The sequence below is a fragment of the Sminthopsis crassicaudata genome, chromosome 1 (genome assembly GCF_048593235.1).
Source record: "Sminthopsis crassicaudata isolate SCR6 chromosome 1, ASM4859323v1, whole genome shotgun sequence".
Classification (NCBI taxonomy): Eukaryota; Metazoa; Chordata; class Mammalia; order Dasyuromorphia; family Dasyuridae; genus Sminthopsis; species Sminthopsis crassicaudata.
Genome location: NC_133617.1, coordinates 44578238 through 44597716, shown reverse-complemented (window position 1 = coordinate 44597716; position 19479 = coordinate 44578238). Strand labels below are relative to the sequence as shown.

At 38.2% G+C, this 19479-nt stretch overlaps 1 protein-coding gene across 3 annotated transcripts in view; it reads left to right on the top strand.

The window, feature by feature from the left end:
- GALNT9 (polypeptide N-acetylgalactosaminyltransferase 9) overlaps positions 1–19479 on the top strand; it is a 282033-nt gene that overhangs the window by 54441 nt on the left and 208113 nt on the right. The window contains exon 2 of one of the 3 annotated variants that reach the window (XM_074299933.1): positions 17734–17914. The exons of 1 other annotated variant lie outside the window; for it this stretch is intronic. In XM_074299933.1, coding sequence (XP_074156034.1) covers positions 17734–17914 — 181 coding nt within the window. Of the gene's footprint in view, positions 1–17733; positions 17915–19479 lie in introns of those variants that run through there. One more of the 3 variants, XM_074299953.1, reaches the window with a different exon arrangement.

Below are 19479 nucleotides of genomic sequence, written 5' to 3'. Positions count from 1 at the left end.
TTGGTGAGGTTTTCAGCCTGGTGATGCATCCTGAGCCTCAGTACTAATTTTGCATGCACACAAACACACACAAGCACACAAGATAGACACACAATGTAAGAATAGGATTCTCTTCCTTTGAATTCATGTGGTTTGCCTAGAGAGCTCCCTGCTCTATTATGGGAAAAGCAAATGGGGTTGCTCTGACTCTAATGCCTGAAATATGCTCCTGAATTTCTCACCATCCTCATACTTACATTTTACTCTGGGGTGCAATAGTATTGATTCTGTCTGGAGCAGGAAGTCAACATTTCAATCAGGAAAGATGATATGGTACTTTTTATTTTATCCCTAAAGACCAAAATAATGGGGGTGGGGTGGTAGTGCTAAATGGTATAGACCCAATGGCGAGATAATGATATGAGTAAAAGGCTCTCTCAGGAGGGAGTTTAGCAGTAGTAATGCTCTCAAATATAGATGTCAGTCTGTTATTATGAGGAATACACAAATATGGAAAGGAACTGTGATTTGTTATTGTTGCTCTTGCTATTAAGCTTTGGGAGCTCCCAGTATAAGAATTTCCTTCACCAATGTACAGATCAAAAATCCACCCATGGCTTACTAGAAGGCAAATCCTTCTTTATCTTGAAGCAGATAAAGGGTAAGGGAATTGCCCAAGGTCACAAAACAAATAAATATTCAAGGAATCTACATGGTGCAATAGATAGAGGATTGGATGTATAGTCAGGAAGACCTGAGTTCAAATTCTTCTTTGGACTTATTAGTTGCATGGCCCTGGGCTGAGCTCCCAACCTCTCTCAGTCTCATTTTTCCTATGTGTTAAATGGTTATTATGAAACTCAGAAGATAATGTATATAAAAACACTTTTCAAACTTCAAAGTTCTATCAAAATGTTAACCATTCTTATTCCTTGAATCCTGGCCTTCCTGACCAAGTTTAATCCACTATGCCACATGAAATCTCTTCTCATGTCTGTTGTATATGTGTGTGTGTGTGTGTGTGTGTGTATGCATGTACATATGCATTATTTATGGATGTATTCTCACATCTGGCTGCAAACTTAGTTCTCCTGGATCCATATCCAGCTGTGACATTAACATGGGGATAAGTGATGGGACCTATATCATTCTGCTATTTTGGTCTTTATTACATTCTGTGTATTTTCCTTGGAAGACTATGACTCTTGAGAACAGGGACATCTATGTTCCTCTCTGAGTTCCAATGTCGTCTCGGACAGACTGTATAACCCTGAGCAAATAATCTAATTTCTGCATGTCTCAGTTTCCTCATTTGTAAAATGTGGATAATAATTGCATCTACCTAAAGCACTCAGTTTACTGCCTGGCACTTATATAAATGCTTATTTTACTTAGAGGGGAAAGGAAGGAAACAAATATTAATTGAGCACCTACTATGTGCTAGGCATTGTATTAATATAATTTAATTTGATTCTCACAACAATTTGATAGGTAGAAATCTACATTTTACACATTTTACAATTGGTAAAGTTGACATTAAGAGCCTATAAGTCCAAATAAGGATTTGAGGCCAGCTGGGAACTCAGGTCTTTATGACTCGGGCCTAAGGTTCTATCCACTGTGCCACCCAGTTGCCTCTGCATAGAGCATATTTTTTTCCTGTCCTGTTTCTCTTGTGACATTCTCTGCTCCCTTTCTCTCACATAATTCCTCCCTTTGAGATGCATGGTGCATGCTTCTTGCACCTGCTGTGTACCTCTCCATTCCCTGTCCATTCTCCAGAGAGCATAGTACCCCATCATTCCCAACCATGCACCATCTCAGAAAGAACGGCTGACTGATGGCGTGTGAAAAACCAAATAATCCATATGGGTGCTGAAATATTTGGCTGATTGAGATGTAGCCAATACCTCCTGCCTCTCCGAGTTACAGGGGATGTCTCTCAAACCCCCATTAAAATCTTTCTCCTCAGGGGAAAAAAGCATCAACAAAGGTAACTTGGCTCCCATTAGTCTAATAAGTCCTCAGAACTCCCTGAGCCATTCCTGGGCAATCTTTATGAGTCCCCTTTTTCTTTTCCTTCCCTCTTTTGCTGGTAGCACAAAGCAATCCCACCTCTTTAGAAGCCATTCTTTATGAAATGAAATACCAGCCAACCCAAAGGATGCCAGAAAGCAGTGGGAAGATAAGAGCTCCGGAAATCCTGTAGGGAAGCACCGATGTGTGATGACATTCTTTAAAAATAAAATAAAATCTGTGGGTTTTAAAAGCTATGGAGTCATTTAAGATCTTCCTTGCTCCTAGAAAATAGTTAAAATACCTGCAACCTGCTGGGACTCAGCCTTGGCTCCTTATCTCATTCCAGCAGTATCTTCTTTGCCAGTCCAAATTGCTACCCATACTAAAGGATCTCAGCTGCTGCTGCCTCAGCCCCCTCCTCAACACACATACACATACACACACTACACTGCTACCCTTCCTGTCCCAGTAATGGTGTTTTGGATGAGGGCGGGAGGGTCTGGACAGTAAAGACCCCTTTGTTTCAGCAGAAAGAATGTTGGCTTTGAAATAATCAATCAATAAGCATCTACTAACCATGGCATAGTGAATGTATAACTAGTCTTAGAGATTCTAAATCCCACCTCTGATAAAGACTGGCTTGTTAGTCTTAAGCAAGTCATTTTACTTCTTTTTTATTGAAGTTTTTTATTTTCAAAACCTATGAAGGATAATTTTTCACTATTGATCCTTGGAAAACCTTGTGTTCCAATTTCCCCCCTTCTCCCACCCCCTCCCTTAGATGGCAAGTCATCCAATATATGTTAAACATGATAAAAATAAATGTAAATCCAATATAGGCATATATATTTACACACTTATCTTGCTGCACAAGAAAAATCAGATTTAATCTGTTTAAAGTTAAATTAAAGGAAGTTAAAGTTCAATATGGGAGTTAACCCACATATACAAATATAATATACGCATATATACATAGATATGTAGATACATATGTGTACATGTTTAAAATTGATGTATATGGAGAGAGAAGGGAGAAGGGAAGACAGAAGGAAAAAGAGAAAGCAAGAGAAAAGAAACAGAAAACAGGAAAAAGAGAGAGAGGGGAGGGAGGGAGACAGGAAAAGAGAGAAGACAGAGGCAGAAAGATAAGAGAGGAAGAGAAGGGAGAGAGACAAAGAGGGAGAGGGAGAGAAAGAGGGATAGTTTTAGCAACTGTTTGGATATACTGGATCAGTGTGAGTGAAAAGTACAGATTAAAATCTTGGACAGTGAGTATAATAGAGAAGTTCAGAAGAGGGAGGGTTTGGGAAGAAAGCTAGTTAATTTGGTGAAATATGTTGACTTTCAGATACTTATGGGACATCCCATTTGAAATATACAATAGGATGCTTATGATGTAGCTCAGGAGAAATGGAAGAACTGTATATATAGATATGAATATCTACACAGAGAAGATAGTTTAATTCATGGAAGTTAATGAGATTATTGAAAGAAAAAGACATAGCTTAATAATACACTCACATTTAGTGATAAACTCACAACAAAGGAGATTGAAAAAGAGTCATCAGATGGGTAGGAGAAGAATCAAGAATGAAAAGTATAATGAAAACTCAGAGATGACAGTGCCTGCAGGAGAATTAAAGGGTTATAAATCACGGGATTCTAGATCATGGGATCATAGAATTAGACTTAAGATACCATCAGGGACAATCCTCTCATTTTATGTATGAAGAAACTGAGGCTCAAAGACATAAATGACTTTTAGTGTAACAAAACTCAAAGAACAGAGTATATCTAGGAAGCAGTGATGGCCAATAGTGTCATATGTTGCTAAATGGTAAAGGAAGATGAGGATTGAGAAAATGACACTAGATTTGTCAACTAGCCATCACTGTTAACTTTATAAAATATATTTGTTATTGAATGAGAAGGTCAGAATGATAATTATAGAAGAGATAATTATATAAGAGGAGATGAATTAGAGGCACTGGGTAAAGAAAGTTTTTTTCAAGTTCCTTTGACTGATATTCCTATGGAATATCAAGAATGTTTAACAACATTTATTAAGCATTTACTATGTTCCAGGCTTTCTGCAACATACTAGAGTTATAAAGAAAGGGGGAAAAAACCTAGTCTTTCAACCTGAGAAGGGGAGAAGATATGTAGGATGATACTTAGTGAGAATGGTGGAATTCGATGGGTTTGCTTTTTGTTTTTAAGGATGAGAGAGACTTGGGAAGAGGAAAGGAATCAATATATAGAGAAGAATCAGCAAAAACAAGAAAGAAAGAAACAGGGGAAGGATGCAGTCAGGGTTATCTACTGGAAACATGGAAAGATATGGGATCAAAAATACATATAGAAAGATGGGCTTCAAAGAAATGGGATACCACTTCAACAGAGACTGGAGTAAAAGATAAGCTGAGAATGATGTCAGGGAAATGTGAAATGGCAGGAAGGAAAAATAGGAGTCTAAGGTGAATCACCTCTAGTTGTTCAGAGAAATATGAAACAATTGAAAGACTGGTCATTATAGAGGCTTGAAAAAGAGGGAACACAAATCATATTGATCAGAGAAATGCAAATTAAGACATCTCTGAGATACTACCACACAGCTATCACATTGGCTAAAATGACAGGAAAAGATAATGATGAATGTTGGAGGGGCTGTGGGAAAACTGGGACACTGATACATTGTTGGTGGAGTTGTGAAAGAATCCAACCATTCTGGAGAGCAATCAGGAATTATGCTCAAAAGTTATCAAACTGTGCATACCCTGTGATTTATCTTAGAGAAGGAAAAGGGACCTTAAAGAAGGAAACTATTTGTGGCAGCTCTTTTCATAGTGGCTAGAAAATGGAAATTGAATGGATGCCCATCATTGGAGAATGGCTGAATAAATTATGGTATATGAATGTTATGGAATATTATTTTTCTGTAAGAAATGACCAGCAGGATGATTTCAGAAAGGCCTGGAGAGACTTACATGAACTGGTGCTGAGTGAAGTGAGCATCACCAGGAGATCACTATACACTTCACCAACAATACTGTATGAGGATGTATTATGATGGAAGTGGCTCTCTTCAGCAATGAGAGGATCCAATTTAGTTCCAATTGATGAGTGATGAACAGAAACAGCTGCACTCAATGAAAGAACACTGTTCGGAAATGAGTGTGGATTGCTTGCATTTTTGTTTGTCATCCCAGGTTATTTTTACCTTTCTAAATCTAATTTTTTCTTGTGCAACAAGATAACTATATAAATATGTATGCATATATTGCATTTAACATATATTTTAATATATTTAACATGTATGGAACTACCTGCCATCTTAGGGGAGGGGTTGGGGGAAAGGAGGGGAAAAGTTGGAACAAAAATGATTGTAAGGATCAATATTAAAAAATTACCCATGCATATGTTCTGTCAATAAAAAGCTATAATAATAATAAAAAAGAGGGAATACTTGTTCTGTTAACTGGGATAGAGAATCAATTAAGAAGGAAAAGAAGGATTACCTTGCTACAATTAAGATTAGATAATATAAATTTGTGTACTACCCATTTTGGGTTTACATGTCAGAATGATTGCTACTACTCTCAGTGTTCTAAGGGTAACTGTAACTCAGTAGAACTCACTTCTCCTGATTCCCAATTCCCATAGAAAGTATGCTTTGCATAATACCATTTGAGACCAGCCAGTGAAGAACTTTGTCTATTTCCCCAACTATTTGGGTCAAATACAAACTCCTCTGTTTCAAGCCCTTTACAACTTAGGTACAACTTATCTTTTCTGGCTATATATATATATATATATATATATATATATATATATATATATATATATATGTAAAATAGTTCTATTTATATATTCTACTATCTAGCCAAAATGAATGACCAATGTTTGTGCCTTTGCATGGACTGTCCTCCATGATTGGAATATACTCCTTCCTCATTTCCACTTTTTAGAGTTTCTAGTTGCCTTCCAGGCTGAGCTTCATAGTGGAAAGAATATTTATAGAGCCCTTTAAGGTTTGCCAAGTACTTTACAAATATTTCATTTGATCTTGACAGCCACTCTGAGATATAGGTACAATTATTATCTTCATTTTACAGATGAGAAAACTGAGGCTGGAAGATGGAAAATGGTTTGTCCATAGTTACATAGCTAGTATGCATCTGAATTCTAGTCTTCCTGACTCTTAATCTAGTGCTCTATCCACTGTGTCCCCCTAAATGACATCTTTTCTTCCTGACTGCCAGTGTTTCCTATGAAAAATTACTTGGTATTTGTTTTATATGTACTTTTTTATGTCTTGTCCCCTCTAAAAGAATATAAACTCCTTGAGGGCAGACTGGAATCATCTCACTTTTGTGTTTTGTTTCTTGTATGAGTAAATGAGTGATTCTTCAATACTAGTTCCCAGGCAAAGATTATTATCAGAGCTATTAGTTAGGAGTCAGCTGACCAAATGGCACTGGAAACCACTGACCAGAATCCAGAATTGAGAAGATTTACCTTCCCATTGGATCCTCCTTGAAAACTAGAATGTCTTTCTCTTCTTGGAAGGTTAACTCTGATTATAGAATAGGAATGGGAGGAAGATTCAGTAATGAACCAGCATCCCTCCTACCTGTGGCTACAATAATCCATTTTCTCAGTTTCCAAGAAGAAGAAGCAATTTCTGGGCCATTAACTCACTAAGGATACAGATGAGCTTCTAACTCCTGCCAGCTTTCCACATCATGCTCAATAATGATGATGCCAGATGAATTTAGAACAAAGATGAGGCTGGTACAGAGGGAGGGGCTTTAAGACACAATGTAGTGTAGGGAAACATCCAAAATATTTTCTCTCTAAACTCTGTCATGTTATATTTTGAGGAAAGGCTACTCTAGGTTAGATGGATGGCAGATGAGTCAACACTTTAAGTATAGATGAGACCTGTGTGTAGAATGCTTTTGACAGTGATTTCAGGAAAACGTGTCTCTGACACATCTTACCTAAGACTCTGCAGTCAGAAAAGTAGAGTCTCGACTCATTTGAATGGGCCATCTAGAATCCTTTCTATAGCTTACTGCAAAATCCAACCTTTGATTGATCCTCCAAGGGGGAACCTTTCATCTCTCAAGACAAAATGACCCCACTTTGGTGCAGTATTATTAAGAAGGTTTCCTCCATACATTAAATCTAACATTTTCTCTCTTCAATTTCTATCCAATATTCCTACTTCTGACTTATGTGGTTAAGTCAAACTAATTGCATCCCTCTACCTCATGACCTTCTTTCTACAAAAGATAGCTATTATGACTCTACTACCATCCACATTTTCTCTTCTCCAACTGAAACATTACCATTTTCTTTAACTGATCTTTTTATGGATTATCAAGTCAATGCTTAACAAGCATTTCTTAAATACCCACTATGTGCCAGACCCTATACTAAATGCTGGGGATATAAGGAAAGCAATAACAGTCCCTTCCTTCAAGAAGTTTATAATTTAATGGAGGAGAGAGCATACAAACATTTATATAATACAAGAGATATACAAGATAATCAATAGAGGAAAGATACTAGTGTAAAGGGGAATTAGAAAAGACTTCCTGCACAAAGTGGGGTTTTATGTGATACTTGAAGGAAGCCAGAAAAACCTGGAGATGGAGATGAGGAAGGACAGAATTCCAGGAATTGGAAACACCCAGTAAAAATTCCCAGAGTCAGATGTTTGAGAGACAACACTGGATCACCGAGTATGTACGTAGTGGGGAGTAAAGTGTAAGAAAACTGGAAAGTTAGGATGGGGCTAACTTATGAATGTAGAATGAAAGAGGAAAGTCAGTGCTTAGAAGGGAGATAATGTTTACATGTTTTGCCCACGATATCCCTATTTAAGGATTATGTATTCATATAGTTCTAGGTTCTATTCAGAGTCCCCTGGATCCTCCTAAAGGGGTCAGTTGTTGTCAAATGCTAAGTACAGTATTACCTAGGAAGATATAAAAAAGAACATCTGATGAAGGTCTAGTCAGGACCATTCTTGAAACTTAATGAAGCAATTTCTCTTTGGCTTAGTGATAGTTCCACCTATATGTATTCAGGAATAAACTGAAGGTAAGCTATGGATTGTAGATCTGGCATTTTCACATATAAGGGAGTTGGAGTATTCTTCCTCAAAAGTACTCGGTGTATAATAAGGGTATTGGGACAACTTTTTTATTACCCACCTCCTCTATAAAGTGTTTAAGGCACAAAGGCATCACATGAACACATGAATACAGAAAGCATTACCTTCGGCAAAATATTTCCCTTTTAGCTTGGACCTGAACTGTCTCAATAGTTCCTAGGAATGATTATAAAGAGTTGGCAAAGTCAGTATCATCCACGTAGCCCTTGCGTGACTTTAATCCTTAGCCTGTAAGATTCACCTTTTGATTCTCCTTCTCTGAGAAGCTATTAGATACGATGAGAGGTGTCTTCTCACTCTGGGTGGTTAGTGCCTAACTATTGAACTCAGTACCTCTTGAATTCAGGATTAGGATAGCGTGGATTTTCAAATCCTTACTCAGAAAGGGGAATAGCCAGGCAGAAGAAATTATCCAGGAATGGGGAGATCCAGAGCCTCCAGTCTCAGTCCCTCCTGGACAAAACACTTTTTCTATTGCCATGCTGCTGTGAGTGACCATTGATGCCAGGGAGAAAAGAACCCCATCCTTCTACTCGCCCTTATCCAGTCCAGAAGTTTAAAGGAAAGAAGGTACAGAAGGGGAGGTAATAGGATGCATTTCCACAGCTCATTCTTATAGACCACAGAGGGGGAAATTTCTTCTGACAAGAGTCTATCATCCTGGGTCTCAGTCACCATTCACCCTGTTTCTTGTACCTTATCAGGCATATGACTAATTCCATGACAGATGCCGCTTTCTAACAGGGGCTCATGCCCCACAATCCCATCAAGCTGATTAAGGGAATCATCTAATCAACCAGGGGTTCTTTTCATCATTCTTTTTTATACCCTTGTATCTTCAGCCTGGCACATCTGACAAACACAAAATAAATGTCTGTTGAATTATATTGCTTTGAATATGGCATAGCAATTCTCATTCTCAGGATTCTCATTAAATGTATAAATTTATATGTTAAAACCCCCCAGCTCATTAGGTGTCTAAGTCTTAACTAGACTTTCATCCGAAGTATGAAGTGTTTCCAGCTCTGTCTCCTGGGTGCCATAATTGACATTTATTTTTTAGCAGTTGGGGAAGGAGTAGAATAATCTACCCCTGCCCTTCCCCCATCCAGGCATGATATATGCTTTCCAAATGGGATGAGGGGAGATGTCTGTCTCTATCTGTCTCTGTCTCTCTCTCTCTGCCTCGATGTCTCTCTGGCTCTGTCTCTCTGCCTCTCTGTCTCTCTCTCTTTGTCTCTCTGTCTCTCTGTGTATCTCTTTTTGTCTCTGTCTGTCTGTCTGTCTCTCTTTGTTTCTGTCTCTTGTCTCTGTCTCTGTCTCCTCTCTCTCTGTCTCTGTCTTTCTGATTTAAAATATGGTAATTCCCTTTTGATATTGTGATCTCCAATGAGTCTTGTGGAATAGATTGAGGGAAGCGAGTGAGGAGGAATAAGCTCTTTAGAAAAATTATCTCATTTGAGCCTCACAACAACCCTGTGAGGTAGTTGCTATTATGACCCTCATTTTACAGTTGAAGGAACTGAGGTAAAAACTTGTCCAGGGTCACATGGCTAGTAATGATCTGAATTCAGGTTTGAACCCAGGTCTTCTTGATGCTAGCCCCAGCGCTCTATCCAGGTCCCTCCTACAAAGTGACTTTTTCATGTAATGTGATTGAGATTCCCTCAAAGCATTTACCTGTTCTGCTGTCAGAGCTTCCACTGTAGTGTTATAAGCAGATTCTCCCTCAACAGGGGAAGCTAAGCTAGGGCTGTAGATCCAATAAGGAAGGCACAGAACTAGAATTATGGGATCTAGTCAGAGAGCAGTAGATATATCTTTGAATAGGTCTTCCAAGGTCTTTCTCCTCTTCCCTCGCTCTTCCCTTCCAAGCCAAGGTTGCAGCCCCTATAATGGATTCTGAGTCTCTCTCCTGCATGGCCATGTGGATGAGACCTTTTGGCTCCTTTCCCTTTCTTCTTTTCTCTCAAACTAAGGGGAAGAGCAGAGGCTTCTCCTACATTTTCATTTTCCCTTTCCTCTTTCTAGCCCAGGGGTCTTAAATCTAGGGTCCACATATTCAAAAGAGTCTATGGACAGATTTCAGAGTCATGTCTATGTATTTGGAATTGAGGTAATTAGGTGGTACAGTGGATAGAATGCCAAACCTGGAGTCAGGAAGACTCATTTTCCTGTGTTAAAATGTGATTTCAGACACTTATTATCTGTGACCCTGAGCAAGTCACTAACCCTGTTTGCCTCAGTTTCTTCATCTGTAAAATGAGCTGAGAAGGAAATGGCAAACCTTGCCAGTATCTCTGCCAAGAAAGCCCCAAGTGGGATAATAAAGAGTTTGATTCAACTGAAATAGCTGGACAACAAAAAAATGGACTTGGATGAGGGCAAAATTATCCCAAAATGTAGCATTTCCTTTAATTATGAATGGAAGCAACAGAATATATTTCTGAGAAGGATTCCAGAGGCCTCACTAGACAACCAAAAAGTCCAAGATCACAAAAAAGATTAAGAACCCCTGGTATGGAATTAAGAATAGGAGGAGAAGCTTGACCTTGCTCTTGTGTTTTCTCTTTGTGTCTCTATCTCTATCTCTGTTTCTGTCTCTCTCCTCTCTCTGTCTTTGTCTTTCTGTCTTTGTCTATTTCTCTGCCACTCTGTGTGTCTCTGTCTCACTCAGTCTCTATTTCTGTCTGTGTGTCTCTGTCTCTGTCTCTGTGTGTCTCGCTATCTCTGTCTTTGTCTCTCCCTCCCTCCCTCTCTCTTTCTCTCTTCCTCCTTCCTCTCTTTATCCTTTCTTCCCTTTCTCTGTCTCTTTCTGTGTCTGTTTCTCTCTTTCTTTCTGTCTCTTTATCTCTTCTCTCTCTGTCTCTCTCTGTGTCTGTTCCTCTCTCTCACTCCCCCCCTCTTTCTCTTTTCTCTCTTTTTCTTTCTTTCTCTGTCTGTCTCTGTCTCACTCTCTGCCTCTCTGTCTCTTTCTGTCTTTTTCTGTTTCTCTCTCTCTCATTCTCTCTCTCTCTTTCTGTTTCTCTCTCTCTCCATGTCTCTCTCTGCCTCTATCTCTCTGTCTTTCTCTGCCTCTGTCTCTCTGTCTCTCTCTCTCTCTCTGTCTCTCTCTGTGTCTGTTCCTCTCTCACACTCCCCCCTCTCTTTCTCTTTTCTCTCTTTTTCTTTCTTTCTCTGTCTGTCTCTGTCTCTCTCTGCCTCTGTCTCTCTGTCTCTGTCTTTATCTCTATCTCTCTTCTTTCTATCTCTGTGTCTCTCTTTTTCTCTATTTCTTTCTCTCTGTCTCTGTCTCTCTCACATTGGAAAGTTGAGAAGTCCCCATGACATCATGTGCAGGGAGGACCTAGGGTATCTACTACATGTCTCAATTGTAATTCAACGCCTTCTTCTATGTGTACATTATATTATTAGGAATGTGGTTACAAATTCTATTTGCAGCGGATGGGAGGCATTTTTGATAAATTTCTGGGTTCCTTGGGGAACTAACACTTCCCTAATAGTATATGCGGCTGGTGGCAAGTTCATTGTAGACTTCCTATGCCCTCAGAGTCCATGTGTTTGTCAGTTCCCTCTGTATAATCTCTTTTTGTTGTTGTTGAGCAAAATTAGGTAATTGTTTCATGGGGCTGGTTCAGCTTTGCCAAAGCTTTCTAATTCTAGCTCTGAGAACAGTAATCAAGTTGGCACTACCATTGCTGGAGAGGACATGTTAATCAATTACTTTATGAAACCTCTGACTCTCTTGTCTAAAACTCTTCTCCCTGGCTGCCTCCCCCTGTTTGTGGTGTCTTTCCCAATTAGAATATACAGCTAGGTTCCACTTAGTTTGCACAGTGAATACCACGAAGTGGCCACGGGTATCCAAGTTCACATTTTTTAATTTTAATGTATTCCCTTTTAATTTGTGGAATAAAACAAATATTTTCACAACATAGTACAACAAAAAGATAATTATATATGAAATCTCAAATCCATTATATGTGATTTTTTTATTTCTTTAAAATAAACAAGTTATCATGTAAATTTCCTTTTTTTTTCCTTTTTTTCCATTTTTTCTTCTCTCCCCTACTCACCCCAGAGATGCTACCATTAGATAGATACATACATATATACACACATTTATATGCACATATGTATGCAAAATTATTCTATATATTTATTTATCAGCTTTTTTCTGTTTATAGATAGAGACTTTCTCCATATATCCTTTATGGTTTATTTGGATATTGATAGTAATCAAAATAATTTATTCACTCAAAATCATTCTTAAAAACAATACTGCTATGTATATAATGTTCCCTTGGTTCTGCTCTTTTCACTCCTCATTATTTCATGCAAATCTTTACATGATTTTCTAAGATCATTGAACTCTTCATATCTTATAGAATAATAATATTCTATCACAATCACATAGTACAAGTTATTCAGCCATTTCCTAACTTATGAGCATTTCTGCAATTTTCAGTTTTTTGCCACCACAAAGAAAGCTGCTATAAACACTTTAGAATATACAGGTCCTTTTCCTGTTTCCCTATTTTCTCTAACACTATTCTAAGTCATAATTATATAAAATGTGGTTGTTGATTCATGGGGTTCATTATTTGAATTAATCAGGACTTATAAGCTCTTTGAGAGCAGGCACTTTAACTCTTAGTTCTGGTTTGACTATCTCCCATGCCCCAAATGCTCTCCATTTTCAATTCCATTAACTGATCTCCCTGGGTTTTATTGTTGTTACTGTCATTAAGTCATTTTTTTCAGGCATGTCCAACTTTTTGTGACCCTATTTGGGGTTTCCTTGACAAAGATATTGGAATGGATTGCTATTTCCTTATCTGGATTTTTTACATATGAGAAAAATGAAGCAAATAAGATTCAATGATTCACCAGGGTCACACAGCTATTAAGTGCTTGAAGCTGGATTTGAACTCATGAAGATGATTCTTCTTGAATCCAAGCCTGGCATTCTATCCATTATGCCATTTAGCTGCCTCTGACTTCCTTTAGTTCCCAACAAAAAAGTTCCACCTCTACAGAGAGCTTTTCCCAATTCCCCCTAACTCCAGTGCTTTCCCTTTATTAATTATTTCTTACTTGTCCTGTACATCATGGCTTCTTAATTTTTTGCCATTTGTGACCCCTTTTTGCCTGAGAAATTTTTACATGACCTTAGGCATATAGACATATAAAATAGCTACATCAAACATTTACTGATAATAAATCATAATCTGTGACCTCCACATTCAGTTATGAGATCTCATATGGGGTTGCAACCTACAGTTTAAGAAACTGGGCTGTATGTAGCTTATTTGGATATATAATATTTGATTACATATTGTCTTTTTTTTTAGATTGTAAACTCCTTAAAGACAGGGACTGTCTTTTGCCTCATTTTGTATCTCCAAAACTTATCATGGTACCTAATACACAGAAGGCACTTAATAAATATTGGTTTAATTGATTCATTGACTGTGTTGGTATTGTCCAAGCATAGTGCCTGATACATAGAAAGTACTCTATATTTTTCAGTTATTCATTCATTCATTTTTTAAAAGTTTTAAAAGATTCCAAGAGACCTAGTGAGTAATATTTTTATTGTTTCATAGTTTAATAACTGGTGGAAGTAGGATAAATTTTCCTTTTCTAGTGGGCTAGTTAGCATCAAGTTCATAATGAGTGGACTCTTTATCAGTACTGCTGTCAAGTGTCAAGGGCCAGACCCTAGTATTGAAGAAAGTGTTGGAAGTTTGCCCTAATCAAGTTATGGGGAGAGGAGAGAGTCCTTTTTGGAGGGAAGCTCAGACAACAGACTAAGGATAAAGCTCTTTGTAGGTAGAAAAATTAGTGAAAATCCAAATTACTCTGCAGCTGAAAAGAGAAGAGATAGAATATGATACACAAGGAAAAACAAGAAGACCAACTTGACTATAAATCTCATATTAATATATAATTGTCATTATCTTCATCCTCACCATAATTATCACTCTGTTGAGGAAAGCAGTGTATTAAAGGATTTAACTTGCTCTTGGGGAGAGGATAGATTTGTAATAGTAAAAAGAAGGAGAAAGACATTATTCCAGGTAGGAGGGATATCAAAAGCAAAATCTTGGAGGAAGAAGTAAATATGATTGTTAAGGGGAATATGGAGATCAGTCTAGATGGAAAAAGAAAGAATATTCAGCCAGATATAGAAAGTAACATTGAAAAGAGGAAGAGCGAATTGATTGCAGAAATCTTCAAATGCAACTTTGAAGAGTGGACCCCATCATGAGGCAATTTGTTAGAAACACTGCTATAACACCGAGAGGCATATAACTGAAGAATTTACACAGTGGTTTCCAACTGAGAAGGTATTCTCAAGATGCCCAGTTCTTCAAAGGAAGAATTTGTTCTCTCCTCTCCCGCCTTCTAGTCTGGTCTGCAAAGCAGTCATAATTTGGAAATGTGTTACTCGTGGATTCATTTTATGGAAGATGCAAGTACAAGTAGAGACAGATGTGAAAATAGTGTACTTACATTTTCCCAATATTTAAATGAAAAATGAATGAGAAGTGGGAGTAATTTGCATGCCCTATAATTATTCTGCTCTCCACCAAATGTAACCTCCCCAAACTTTATATAAACACCAAGCAGTGTATGTTTGTGCATATTTAAATGAAATATCGGGTGGCACATTTGAATAAGGACATTGATAAATTCTGTGAACTTTGTGAAAAGCAAGCATCCTATAAATTGGGAGTAAACCATAGTTTTGATTAAATTATATACAGAGGGAGTGGACAAGGCATCCACATAGAGACATTCATCTTTGGCTTGGGTTTTCCCTGTACCCAATCTCTCCCTTCCAACTACTAAGTCAGGGTTCCCAGAATTACGTGAGTTACTTCACTCAGGGCCCCAGCAATCATTCTGACAATCTTCCTTTAGGACCTAAGACAGCTTCCTACCTCCCAAGCCCAGAATCTCCTCCCAAAGGATTTAAGAAGCTAGAATTCTTGCTTACTCTGTGTCAGTGAATTTGTGCCACTGAGTAAACATGAGATCTTTTCCAACTCTCGAATTAAAAAATTCTGAATTTAAAGGCAACCAAATCTGAAATATTCCATACAGTTCCTGAAGCTGAATTTTAGAAGCTGGGTATTGACCAGCTGGTAAGTTATAGAGGAAGACAATCAAGATAGTGAAGAGTCTCTGCTTTATGCCATATTGAGGACCTATTGAAAAAACGGGATGTTTAGACTGGAAAAGAGAAGAGTTGTCAGTTATTATGGCTGTTTTCTAGTGCCTGATAACTTGGTGCCTAGAAAAATGTTTAGCCTTGTTCTGCTTGGACATAGAGAGAAGACATAGTGGTATGGATGGAAATTGTGATGAAGCAGATTTAGATAACCAAAAATCTTCCTTACAAGAATTTTCCCAAAGTTTATTCTGGGGTAAGTGAGTTCTCCTTCAAGCAGAGGCTGAATGCTACTTGCCAGATATATTATAAAAGGTTCTTACTTGCACCCAGATTGAACTGGCTGTTTCCTAAGTTCCCTTCTAGCTATGAAATTCAATGATTCTACACGAATTGGAAAGTGTTCAGCTCACCAACAAGCACTGTGAGCTAACAATCACGTCTTTGCCTCATATAGGAGACGGGATTGTCTAACATCAGTCTCCTGGACCATAGTTCAAAGCCAATAAAATGTTTCCACGTTTTTGGCCGGACCTAATATCTCATTTTCAGTGTGTATTAGAGATTTCTCTGACCTTACTTGAGATACTTTGGTTCTCGACATTGGTGCAAGAATGGGTTCAAGAATTATGAAAAGCAATTTGGAATTATGCTTAAAAAATAACTAACATGTCAATACCCAAGTTGAGTCTTCTTAAAAGTAGAGAGGAATAAGGAAGGGTCTCACAAGTATGATAAGGGCAACGGAGGGTGGTTTGTGCATATTTGCAGAGAGCAAAATGGAATGTCACTTTCAAGGAACATCTAAGAGTCTAGTTTGATTGAAATGAAAATACACAGAATCAGAGTATCATAGTTTTAGAGCTGGAACATTGGAGATTATCAAGGTAATCCCTTCATTTTTATAGTTGAGTAAACTGAGGCCTAGAGAGGACAAATGGCTTGCCCAACACCACACAATTAGTAAATATTAAAGACAGGATTTTAACTTGCCTCTCTGACACTAAGTCCTAAAGGTCTATTCACTCTGTCACATAAGGTAGGGGGAGTGGGAGAAAGGAATCACCAATAATAAGCCTGGAAATGTAGGTTGGAGCCTGGTTGAGAAACATTAGATCATTCCTTGCAATAACCGTGTGATGCTAGTGGCTGATTTATGATTCTCATTTGATAAATAAGGAAACTGAGGCTGAAAGATGAATTATGGGACCAGGGGGAATGCCAGGACCAGAACTCAAGTTTTCTCATTCAAGATCTAACCCTCTTGTTATGATATTATAGTCTCACAAAGTACATTTATAAAATGTTTTACATATTAACAAAACATTTTTAATTCATTGTTCCAAGGTTTCAAGGCACAGAGTTGAAACAAACTGACCCAACTCCCACTTGAAGCCTTTCTTAAGTCCTAGATCTCTTACATTACTTTATATTTACATTGTAGAGAGCCCAATAGTCAAGAAGATATGGGTCCCAGTCCTTATCTTTGCTACATACAGACTCTAAACAAATTACTGAATCCTAAAGTGCCCACAATCAAGTCTTAAATACCAGAGAATGAATCACCTTGGTTCAGTGGAATTTCCTCATTGGCTGTTCCCTCTCCCAGTGAAATTATGGCATCAATTTTTTAAAAAGCATGTACTTTGCATTCACTTACATATGTATAAGTTGTCTCTCCTGATAAAAATGTAAATTTCTTGAGGGTAGGGCTTTTTCATTTGGTTTTCTTTGTAGGCATATTTTGCACATCGTAGGTACTCAATTAAGACTTATGGAACATATTGAATCATGACATTTAGTTTAATAAGGCTTAAAAGCAGCCTATATATAATATGATTGTGTGTAATATGTATAATAAATTCACAGTTTCATATGCAATTGGATTTTGCCAACATTTGGATATGAAAATTTCAAATCTGTTAATGATTCTCTAGTTCAAAATTTTAAAAATTAAATACCATGTATAAATTGATCATAGATCAATCTGATCACAATCTCTGATCACAGACTGAATGAGGTAATACTTATAAGACATTTAATTTAATGGCATATAGTAGACACTTAATGAATGCTTGTTCCTTGATCCTTAGAAATCAATTGACCCAACCCTTTTATTGTACATATGGGGAAACTGAGCTCCATTAAAGTACAAGGATTTGCCTAGATTACACAAATAAAGAGTAGTAGAGATCAAATTTAAACACATCATCTCAGGAAGAATAATGCTTCAAATCTAATGGTTTTCCCACGCTATACACCACACTGCCTAGCTTTCTCTTTTCCAGAGTCCCCCTCCTTTGCCATCTCCAATGTATAGAGACAGAAATACTATTGGCTTCTGAGATTCATTCTTGTCTTCCCTCCTCAGGTCTAGCCAAACCCATGGGTCTGGTGGAAGGGCCAGGAGGACTTGGCCAGGGTGGTATGGCAGCCACACTCCGAGATGACAGCCATGAATCTGAAACCAAATATGAAGAGTATGGTTACAATGCCCAGCTGAGCGACCGGATCTCCCTCGACAGGAGCATCCCAGACTATAGGCCCAAAAAGTAAGTGGGAGTCAACATTTTGCTCCCAGACTTGGGGAGGGACATGGGAGGAAGGGAGAGAAGTCTTGAGCCTTTGAGGATTCCTGATTTCAGATGGTAGTCTATTAGATTGTGTTGCCAATGGGACTCAGACTAATGGGTCCAGCAGCCTGTATCTTCCTAGAAAGATAACTCTGCTTCCAAACCTCTTCCATGTTCCCCTCCACATTGTGCTTATTTTTGTCTCTGTATCTGTTCTTTTCCTTTGCTGGAATATTTTTCTATTCACTTTTTCCTCCACCAAATTATATTCATTGTTCAAGACTCAGCTCAAGCTTCTTTTCTCCAGGAAGCTTGCTCTGACTATTCCAGACACCACTGGAACTTTCCCTAAATGGTAAATCAAGCAACAAGTATTTATTAAACATCTACTATTCATTTGATTCTTATTTATTTATTTGTTTATTTATTTATTTATTTATTTGCTGAGGCAATTGGGGTTAAGTGACTTGCCCAGGGTCACACAGCTAGGAAGTGTCTGAGGCCAGATTTGGACTCAGGTCCTCCTGACTTCAGGGCTGGTGCTTTGTCCATTGTGCCACCTATCTGCCCTATTCATTCGATTCTGAGGATAAGGAATGAAGGAAGAATACAAAGTAAGGCAAGGAAGAGCAGGAAAATGGGGAAAAAGAAGGGAGGAAGAGAGAAGAAAGGAAGGAAGGGAAGAAGGAGGAAAGCAGGAGGAAAGAAGGGAGGGAAGAAGAAAGGGAGAGAGGAAGGCTGTTAGGATTACAACTGTCTGGGCAATTCTCTAGCTCAGAATTCACACCTTTAGTTCTGGACTTTAGGTGGAGTTTACACCTTTGGACTTCTGAGGAGGAGTTTACATGTTTAAAGACGTTTGCACCTTTAAGAGGAGCAAGTTCATTGGTTGAAGTATTTCTCCAGGCCCCGTTGAGTTCTCACATGCCCATTCTCTTTGAGGATAAAAGAGGCAACATTGAGCCTGGAGACAGTCTGGCTGGGAGATTGAGTTGAGGCGGCAGGCTGGAAGGATAGCTTAGAGACGACTGGACCTTCACAATTTGGCGCCCACAACGTGGGGCAAGGACTTTTGCTTATCCTGACAAAAACTTATTCTGAGCCCTTCAGAGGAGCTAGCCCAGACCTTGACAGAAGGCAGAGAGGAAAAGTAGAAAAGGAGGGAGAGAGAGAGGAAGAAGGGAAGGAAAAAAAGGAAAAGAGAAAAGGAAGGAGGAAGAGAAGGAAGTATTTCCCTCCAAAGAATTTACATTCTATTAGCTAGGACAAGCGAGTTATTGTCTATTTCACTCTGGGGGCTCTTATTTATTACTTATTGCTTCATATGTTTGCTCATTCAAGTAAATTCTGAGTTTCCTGAGGGAAGGAAACTTGACACATCCTCTTTGATGTCCCTTACTGCTCTGACCCTGTACCAGAGCTGATTACAGATAGCAAATCTAAACAGAGTTACATTTGCCTCTTTAAAAATTTTAATTTTTTGTTTTGTTTGTGATTATACCAAACTTGACAAACTCTGACCCAAACATTTTCATTTGTATTAT